At 43.4% G+C, this 10,353-nt stretch overlaps 1 protein-coding gene across 4 annotated transcripts in view; it reads left to right on the plus strand.

The window, feature by feature from the left end:
* The window catches only part of FAM71F2 (family with sequence similarity 71 member F2), a 25,042-nt gene that overhangs the window by 9,175 nt on the left and 5,514 nt on the right, over nucleotides 1–10,353 (plus strand). Inside the window, exons 1-3 of one of the 4 annotated variants that reach the window (XM_017549504.2) lie at nucleotides 3,932–4,529; nucleotides 8,231–8,415; nucleotides 9,842–10,091. In XM_017549504.2, the coding sequence (XP_017404993.1) occupies nucleotides 8,336–8,415; nucleotides 9,842–10,091 (330 nt within the window). In that variant the 5' untranslated portion in view covers nucleotides 3,932–4,529; nucleotides 8,231–8,335. Of the gene's footprint in view, nucleotides 1–3,931; nucleotides 4,530–7,492; nucleotides 8,122–8,230; nucleotides 8,416–9,726; nucleotides 10,092–10,353 lie in introns of those variants that run through there. The other 3 variants (XM_017549505.2, XM_037746063.1, XM_037746064.1) reach the window with 3 other exon arrangements.

Raw genomic sequence — 10,353 nt, forward strand, 5'->3', positions numbered from 1 at the left:
GGCACCTGCTATTGATTTTATAGGCTCATGGGTAGAAGGGACTTCCAACTTGTCCAGTTGCCTTGTCTCAGGTGAGACTTTGGACTGTGGACTTTTGAGTTAATGCTGAAATGAGTTAAGACTTTGGGGGACTGTTGGGAAGGCATGATGGGTTTTGAAATGTGAGGTCATGAGATTTGGAAGCGGCCAGGGGTGGAATGATATGGTTTGGCTGTGTCCCTACCCACATCTCATCTTGAATTCACACATGTTGTGGGAGGGACCTGGTGGGAGGTAATTGAATGATACAGGCAAGTCTTTTCTGTACTGTTCTAATGATAATTAAGTCTTACGAGATCTGATCATTTTAAAGAGAGGAGTTTCCCTGCACAAGCTCTGTCTCTGCCTGCTGCCATCCATGTAAGACATGACTTGCTCCTCCTTGCCCTCTGCCATGATTGTGAAGCTTCCCCAGCCATGTGGAACTGTAAGTCCAACTAAACTTCTTTCCTTTGTAAATTGCCCAGTCTTGGGTATGTCTTTATCAGCAGCATGAAAACAGACTAATGCACTCTGCCTCTCAGGTTCAAGAAATTCTCATGCATTAGTCTCCTGGGTAGCTGGGACTACAGGTGTGCACCACCACACATGGCTAATTTTTGTATTTTTAGTAGAAACAGAGTTTCACCATGTTGTCCAGGCTGGTCTTGAACTTCTGACCTCAAGTGATTCACCCAACTCAGCCTCCCAAAGTGCTGGGATTATAGGCATGAGCCACTGCGCCTGGCCTGCACTGTGAATTTATAATTCCAGTGATTAGATATGGATATTAATGTTATTCATTTTCTTTTTACCTTAAATATTTTGTTTTTAATAATAATAATTTTTAAATATTTGAAGATACAAATATCCTTAAATACTTTTAAAGTCATGTTAAAAAATATTCTGATTTCAAAAATTGATAATTCATTTGGAAATTGTAGAAATATGAGAGGGTCCTAATTTTGAAAATGAGGCACTCTGATATAGGTCAGTTGTACAAGGACATCAGTACATTAGTACTGGTGATTTCTTCATGTTTGGCAATTATAGTCAGGTACTTCTTTTATGAATTTAAAATTAGTAATTTATTTTATGACCAACTTTTCAGGAGCTGTTATTGTGAAAGTCTTTTTGCTACTGTGAGTTTTATCCAGTCAGAAACAGGAACCAGTTGTAAGCAATTACTTGTATTGCTGCAAACAATTTTTAAAACCTGCCAAATAAGCAATGCCTTGCTATTCAAAAGAAAAATAAAATCATTGGTTTAACTCCATAGTTCTTTTTTTTTTTTTCTTGAGATGGAGCCTCGCTCTATCCCCCAGGCTGGAGTGCAGTGGCACCATCTCAGCTCACTGCAACCTCCACCTCCCAGATTCAAGCAATTCTCCTGCCTCAGCCTCCCGAGAGTAGCTGGGATTACAGGCATGCACCACCATGCCCAGCTAATTTTTGTATTTTTAGTAGAGACAGGGTTTCACCATGTTGGCCAGGCTGGTTTTGAACTTTTTACCTCAGGTGATCCACCCACCCTGGCTTCCCAAAGTGCTGGGATTACACATGTGAGCCACCATGCCACAAAAGAAAAAAAATTCAAATTTCATCCCTGAAAAATTGTCTCCTTCATGAGATCAACACCTGTGGAAAGAAAAGAAAAAAGAAAACATTATCTCCTTCAAACTAACCTGATAAGGTTTACGAATACGATAAATCCTCAATATTTAAAATAGTATAGTGGCAGCATGTGAATAGACAGTTCAAGACAATGTAAAATAAATTCTGAAATTGGCCCACTATAGTTAAGTCTTTTGATTCTGAGAAAGGTGGCATTGTCCTCATGAATCTCAATGAGGCTTAAACTGACCTTCCTATTTAATAGCACAACCTTCCACCACATCCATCCCCAACATTCCTGCTCCCCCTTATCCTGTTCTTTTCTTTCTATAGCACTTACCACCTCCTAACACACTATATCATTTTTTTTAATTGTTGGAATCCCCTTGCTTAAATGTAGGCTTTTTATTTCGTTCATTGATTCATTCCAAGCATCTAGGATAATGCCCATCATATATAGTAGACACTTAATAACTAATTGTTAAATGAATGAATCTCAAATCAGTAGTGAAAGATGTAACATACTATACTATAAGTGACATGGGACAACTGATAGCCATCTGGGGAAATACAGACAAACACATTGGTTCTAGACTTTACCTCACACACCAGGAAAAAACCTAGGTGGATTAAAGACTTAAATAGAAAGATAATAACCGTAAAAGTAGTTCAGGAAACCATGGGGAAATTATTGCATAATCTTAGAATGGGGAAACTTTGTCAAAATATCATACAAAATCCCAAAGCCAGAAATGAAAATATTATAAAACTACAATAAACATATTCAAAGACAAATTTAAAATTAGGAAAAAAAAATTAAAAAAAAATAAAAATAATAAAAAAAAATAACAAAGAAAAAAAAATAAAATTAGGAAAAAAATCACAACTCAATCTTTCCAATATGAAAAGATTGCCTATAAAATAGATAAGAAAAAGACCAGTAGCCTAATAGAAAAATTGGCAAATGTTGTAAATTAAAAATTCATAGAATAAAAACCAATGAAGGAAATGAAAAGATACCCAATTAAAATTACATTGAGATACTGTTTTAAAAACTTTCAGCCTGGTAAGTTCAAAAGCTTGATGACATACTGGGATGGTAGATCTATATGAAGCACAAGCTCTCAAACATTATTGGTAGAAATATAAATTGGTATACTTGTTATGAAGCCCATTACAGTGGTATCCACCAGCATATACACTATTTTTTTTTTCAAATTATTTATACTGTTTTGAGACAGGGTCTCACTCTGTTACCCAGGCTGGAGTGCAGTGGCATGATCTCGGCTCACTGCAACCTCTGCCTCCTAAGATCAAGTGATCCTCCCACCTCTGCCTCCTGAGAATCTGGGACCACAGGCATGCACCACCATGCCTGGCTGATTTTTTCTATTGTTTGTAGGGATGGAGTTTCACCACATTGCCCAGGCCAGTCTCAAACTCCTGGACTCGAGCGATCTCACCTCAGTCTCCCAAAGTGCTGGGATTACAGGCATGAGCCATCACACCTGGCTCATATGCATCCTTTCACACCAATTCTACTTCTTTTTTTTTTTTTTTTTGAGACAGAGTCTTGTTCTGTCACCAGCCTGGAGTGCAGTGGTGTGATCTTTGGCTCACTGCAACCTCCCAATCCCTGGTTCAAGCAATTCTCCTGCCTCAGCCTCCCAAGTAGCTGGGATTACAGGCATGTACCACCATGCCCAGCTACTTTTTGTATTTTTAGTAGAGATGGGATTTCACCATGTTGGCCACGATGGTCTCAATCTCCTGACCTCATGATCCACCTGCCTCAGTTTCCCAACAAATTCTACTTCTAAGAATTTATTCTTGTTACCAATCAGGATTAGCTAGGTTACGTTGAGGTAATAAACAATCTCAAAACATGAATGGCTTAAAATTACAAAGGGCTTTTAAAAATGTCTCACTAGGGCCATGGAAACACTATCCTTTAAAACATATCTAAAATGGCCTTGCCAAGTTGCTCATGCCTGTAATATCAGCACTTTGGGAGGCCGAGGCTGGTGGATCACCTGAGGTCAGGAGTTCAAGGCCAGCCTGACCAACATGGAAAAACTCTGTCTCTACTTAAAATATTTAAAAAAAAAAAATTAGCTGGGCATGGTGGTTCATGCCTGTAATCCCAGCTACTCAGAAGGCTGAGGCAGGAGAATTGCTTGAACCTGGGAGGTGGAGGTTGCGGTGAGCCAAGATCACACCAATGCACTCCAGCCTGGGCAACAGGAGCAAAACTCTGTCTCAAAAAAAAAAAAAAAAAAAAGTTTTGATAATTGCTGTGTTTAACAACTGGCTTGTAACATTCCGGAAAATGCAACAACCAGCTCTCATGACCTCTTTTGGTCTGGCTCCAGGACACAACTGTGCCACTGCCTTCTCCTTTGCCCACTGTTTCCAAATGAATAAGCCTGTTTGTTTGGTTAATAGGTGTTTATTTCTTTTTTTAAAAAAAAAAAAATCTCCTTTTCTCCCATGAGAGGGGGTAGGGAAGAGGAACTCCCTTTCTCCTACCCTTAGACTTCTCTGAGCAGGTGAACAAGTCACACAGAAGTTTTGTAACAGGCTTCACTGGGAGGCAAGAGAATGAAAGCCTGTTCCCCAGAGACTTCCTTGCATCTGGCCAGCTCACTGCTGTCTTGGCATAACTTTGGGAGGGTCATATTCCCCATTTGGAGTATGACTGAATGTTTAAAAAGTGGAATAGGCTGCATTACTGCTGGTTTGTAGTTGGTGGAAAGAGGGAGAAAAGAGCCTGGCACATCCTCTGTCCTTCCTCTCCTCTTCTTTTTTTTTTCCTTTTCTGTTGTCACCATTACATTCCTTGATGTCATTCCTGCCATTGTGAGCTGACAGGCCCTCCCGGCCCTGGTGGACAGCCCGTAAGTAAGGAGAGGAGAAAGAGCTGGGGAGGTGGGGGCAGATCACATCAACATCTTGCCATTGGGCTGGGTCTACGTGGAGCCCCAGAAATGTTCCCCAGCCCATTCTTCCCAAGAATCAATGAGTAAAATCAGGGGCTTCCCACCTGAGGTCAGGGAACCAGGCCCTGGAGTGGAACTTGGGGTGGAAAATGGCCTTCTTTGTCAACTAATTCATTCTCCAGAATTCAACTTGTTCTCCGACTCGGTGGTGTTTGAAAGCAACTTTATCCAGGTACCCTTGTGGCGCTCAGGGCCAGCTGTCTTTCTCTTTCCAAAACTTGTTCCTAGGGGATGGTTAGGAAATGCTGTGGCCTTTGAAAGCCCTGGGGAGGACAAAGAAGCCACCAAAGCTAGAGAAAACCAGAAGGTCTGGGTCCCATGTTCACCTCCATTTATGCCTGTATTATATTGAGGATCCCAGCAGGTCATCTGCTTTAAGGAAATCAATTTATACCTTACAAAAGGAGAGATCAGAGCTCAGTCTCCAGGCAGGATTCACAGGCCCTTTCTGGGCCACTTGTTCAAACTGGATGGTTACAGGGAATGAAGGTTGCTGTTAGAAACTCTGCTCTGAAATCCAACCTCCTCACTCTGGGTGGTTTAGAAACAGCCTTATTTGAAAGCAAAGACACTGGGTAAATAGGCCTTGCCCAGATCCTACCATTCCCTAAAAGGGTGGTGTTGACATGACCAATGGAAGTGAGCCTGGGATGGAGCTACTGGGAGTGGAGGGTGATTGTTTTCGTAAGTATCAAGTCTTACGCAGGTGCTGCCTGCCTCCCTCTAGCGGTCTAGCCTGAACCCGCGCTCCTGTGCAGGAGAGCATAACCAGTTAATCAGCCATTAAGCACACACTAAACATCTACTGCATGCAGAGCAGGCGGTACAGAGAAAGATCAGAGAGTGTCCTTGGCCAGGAAGCCTATGAGTTTGGTTTACCTGTTATTTGGTAACTGTCTAAGCAAGTTGTATGTCAGAGAGTTTGGACCAGCTGATGCCCCAGGCGTGGCTGCAGAGAGTGTTAAAGGCATTCTTTCTGGACTTTGTCTGAAGACTTTACAGAAGGGTCTTAAGCCATTCTTTAAGAGACTGCTGAGATTTTGGTAAGTGGAAGAGCAGGGGGGAGTATATCCCAGACAGAGGGGCTTCAGAGTACCTGAGGAAAGGCAGGGAGACTGGAATGCAGGGAGGTCTGCAAGACAGACCCATTCAAATGGAGGGGGAAAGCAGCCAGGGGTTATAGGAGAGAAGGTGGGAACAGTTGGAGGTGAGTATTGGGCTTCATTTAGAGACTCTTTACAGAGCAATGAGCTACTCCCTGATGGAGTCTCAAGATTTTGGAGAGCTGTGTTTATGGCTCCTGCTGCTCCTGTGCTGCCCCTGGCAGATGTGTAGTTGGGTGATCAGCTGGCAAATCTGGGGTGAGCTCATTCCTAACATACCCTTGGTGGAGACAGAGCAGTAACATTGGAAATCCAGTCTCAGGATCTAATTTCTAGTTATTTCTATTTGGGTGTAATGATTTGGCTGCAAATATGTTCTCTTAATGTGTTTTCTATTCTTTTTTTTTTTCTTTTTTCTTTTTTTTGAGATAGAGTCTTGCTCCATCACCCAGGCTGGAGTGCAGTGACGCGATCTCAGCTCACTGCAACCTCCGCCTCCCAGGTTCAAGCGATTTTCCTGCCTCAGCCTCCTGAGTAGCTGGTCTGTAGATGCCTGCCACCACACCTGGCTAATTCTTGTATTTTTAGTAGAGATGGGGTTTCACCTTGTTAGTCAATCTGGCCTTGAACTCCTGACCTCAGGAGATCTGCCCTCCTCAGCCTCCCAAAATGCTGGGATTATAGGCATGAGCTACAGCACCTGGCCTCTTAATGTGTTTTCCTTGGCCTGATATTAAAACTGTTTAGATTATCTGAATGGACACTAAGTTACCAAGGCAGCAGCAAACTCAGAACCTGCTAGGGAGAGGCTGACTCCCACAGTAAAGTTCAAAGTTTGATTTTTTAAAGAAATGTTTTGATAGAGACAAAGCCTCACTATGTTGCCCAGGCTGGTCTTGAACTCCTGGCTTCAAGTGATCCTCCTGCTTTGGACTCCCAAAGTGCTGGGATTATAGGCATAAACAACCACACAGCTCAAAGTTTACTTGAAATGATGCAATCCACATATTAGTTATAGTTATCATTGTTACAGTGCAGTTACACTGCTTCCTCTCTCCGTCTCCTCCACATCACCATCACTATCATCATCCCAAAGCAGCATCACCCACAAACATTTATTGGACACTTAATGTGTACAATCCTCTGTGTTTTGCAGAGGACATGAATTTCATTCCTCAACATGGGCTCCAAGAAGTGTCACTTTTTTTTTTTCCAAAATCAAAAATCACTTTTCTTGGAACACCATCTGGTCAGGCTGGTGGGAAATTACATTTCAGTCATCCCCTGGGCTTTCCCTTGTCCCCACTTCCACCAAGGACTGTGCAGTGGTGTCGGTGGTTTTACAAAGTCTAGAACATTGGCTGGGATAGTGGCTTGTGTCTATAATTCCAGCACTTTGGGAGGCTGAGAGGAGAGGATCAAACAGGAATTTGACACCAGTCTGGGCAACATAGTGAGACCCCATTCTGTATTTTCTTATATATATTTCTTTTGAGACAGAGTTTTACTCTTGTCGCCCAGGCTGGAGTACAGTGACATGATCTCAGCTCACTGCAACCTTGCCTCCCGAGTTCAAGCAATTCTCCTGCCTCAGCCTCCCCAGTAGCTTGTATTATAGGCATGCACCTCCATGCCTGGCTAACTTTGTATTTTTAGTAGAGACAGGATTTCTCCATGTTGGTCAGGCTGGTCTCGAACTCCTGACCTCAGGTGATCTGCCTGCCTCAGCCTCCCAAAGTGCTGGGATTACAGGCGTTAGCCACAGCACCTGGCCCCATTCTCTATTTTCTAAAAAAGATGTAGAGCATTGGGAGAAGGTCCTCTGGCCTTGGGAACACAGGGGTCCCTCCTCATACATTCCTTACCTGGGTCCCTGTGGCTCCTTAGTGGCCATACTTCTGGTGCTTTTCTGCCAGCCATGCACAGTGAAGTGAGGGGTGTCTTAGCTGAGACATTGTGCCCAGTGCCAGGCCACGCATCCAGTCTTTCTGTCCTGCGACAGCCTCCTGGTGCTTCCAGAGAATAGGTCCTCATTCCACTCAAGACCCAGCAACAAGATGGCCCCTTCCTCATCCTGGGATTAGTGCTCCAAACCTCCCTCAACTCAAGCTCACTGGGTCTTCCCCATTCAACATCTCTTTCCTCACTTTCCTCCCCTTCTGGACTTTGTTCACACAATCTCCCTTCTAGGCCACTGGAAACCAGGGCCAGCTTCTCCTACCCAAGGGTGGGGGAATGAAAACTTCAGTGCCACTCAGCTTTTTCTTGCTAGTGCATCTTTTTACAGTTAGATAAAACAGAGGACACAGAGAAGGACAACACAGGGCTCCTGAGGCCAAGGACCTTGAAGTCTATTTGGGGAAGCCAACGAAAAGGATCAACAGCAGGTCAGGGCCCAGCCCTGTGTGCCGTACACCTGCCCCCAGATGAAGCGCCCCTTTCCAGCATCTTGTTTTCTGCTTCTTTCTGACCCACGTACCTCTGGCTGATTTCTAGGTCATTAAGCCCGGGAACTGGAAAGATGTCTGTGAAAGGTCTACCACCGTGATCCTTGGGGTGACCTCCTCAGTGCCTTCCCTGCCACTCCCCAATGTCCTCCTGATGGCCAATGTTACCTGGCCCCGGGGTCCGTTTTCCACCTGGAACACACCTGGTGATGCCCCAGTCATCACCCTCAGCAGGTAAAGGCTTGAGGGAGGGGCTGGAAGGGATGGAATGATTGACTGGGATATGCATTGCTTTGTAGCTGGATTTTAGATCAAAAGAAAGGACAATGTTCTTTAGTGCATAAACTCTTTAGAACTCATTCATTTATTTGTTTAGCAAGTATGTATGTATGTACATATGTATGTATTTAGAGACAGAGTTTCACTCTTGTTGCCCAGGCTGGAGTGCAGTGGTGCAATTTTGGCTCACTGCAACCTCCGCCACCCAGGTTCAAGTGATTCTCCTGCCTCAGCCTCCTGAGTAGCTGGGATTATAGATATGTGCCACCACAACCAGCTAATTTTGTATTTTTAGTAGAAACAGGGTTTCTCCGCATTAGTCAGGCTGGTCTTGAACTCCTGACCTCAGGTGATCCATCCACCTCTCAGCTTCCCAAACTGCTGGGATTACAGGTGTGTGCCACCACGCCCGGCCTAGCAAGTATTTATTTAGTGTCTGTATATACCAAGCCACTGTGCTTTGTGCAGGGATAGGGCAGTATGCAGTCTTTGTCGAGAGCCTAGTTTTTGAGAATCCTGGCTTCCTTTTTTTGTAAGAGAGAGAGAGAGACAGAGAGAGAGAGAGAGAGAGAGAGAGAGTGTGTCTGTGTGTGTGTGTGTAGACACATTTCCATGTCTTTTAAAATCTCTTTTTAAATATCATTTTGATAATTTCTATTCAGTAATATGAGTGAATTAAAATTTACTTGACCAGTTCCCTATTATTAGACATTTAAAAATGTTCTTTTTGTCAATATAGAGGGGGTTTCCAAGGAAAAGGTGGGGATATGAAAGTCAAGCAAAACTATGAAGTGCTGAGATTGAAAAAAAAATACTAGATATACAGGAGACATCCAGCCTTTTCCTTGCCCTTTCAACACAGTAAATCAGGATATAGGGAGAAAGAGTCCTAGAAATTGAGTCAGGAAATCTTAGTTTCAGGTCATACTTAATAAGATCTAAACTTGGGCAAATCACTTAGCCTCTCTAAGCCTCAGCCTTGAAATCTGTAAAGTGGAATTAATTATACTTATCTTGGCAAGACACAGTGGCTCACATCTGTAATTCTAGCTCTTTGGGAGGCCAAGGTGGGAGGATCACTTGAAGTCAGGAGTTCAAAACCAACCTGGGCAACATAGGGAGATCCTGTTTCTACCAAAAACTTCCAAAAAAAATTAGCTGGGCATACTGGCACACACCTGTATTCCTGCTAAAGTCCTGGCAGTTGGAGAGGAGTCAGTCTTAGTGATCACCCGCACTTCCATTACACGAGCTTTCTCCCTTCAGCATTCCCCAGGCAGAAAGGTAGGAGGCCAGTGATGCTGAGCCACCTCTAGGTGGGCACCCATGTGGTCAATTGAAACCACAGCCTTCCCCATGGAAATGTCCTGATTATGCCCAGGCTTCTCCCCCTGAAGTATGTGGAGCTACGAATCTATGACCGGCTCCGACGCATCCTGAGGGTTAGGACAGTGACCGAGAAGATCTACTACCTGAGGCTCCACGAAAAACACCCAGAGACTGTGTTTCAATTCTGGATCCGCTTGGTGAAAATTCTGCAGAAAGGCCTGTCCATCACCACCAAAGACCCAAGAATCGAATTCACTCACTGCCTGGTGCCCAAGATGCCCACCAGCTCCACGGAAACAACAGTAAGTGGGCCTCCCTCCGGGACCTGTCGAGAAATAAGTATATATATATATATGTAAGTGCGTGTGTGTGTGTGTGTGTGTGTATGTGTATAGACATGTTTCCATGTCTTTTAAAAGCCTTTGTAAATATAATTTTGATAATTTCTATTCAGTAATATGAATGAATTAAAATTTGCTTAATCAGTTCTAGTGTTAGACATTTAAAAATCAATCTTTCTTTCTTTTTCTCTCTTTCTTTCTTTCTTTTTTTTTTTTTTTTTTT

The sequence above is a fragment of the Cebus imitator genome, unplaced genomic scaffold, assembly GCF_001604975.1.
Source record: "Cebus imitator isolate Cc_AM_T3 unplaced genomic scaffold, Cebus_imitator-1.0 Scaffold219, whole genome shotgun sequence".
In the NCBI taxonomy this organism is placed as follows: domain Eukaryota; kingdom Metazoa; phylum Chordata; class Mammalia; order Primates; family Cebidae; genus Cebus; species Cebus imitator.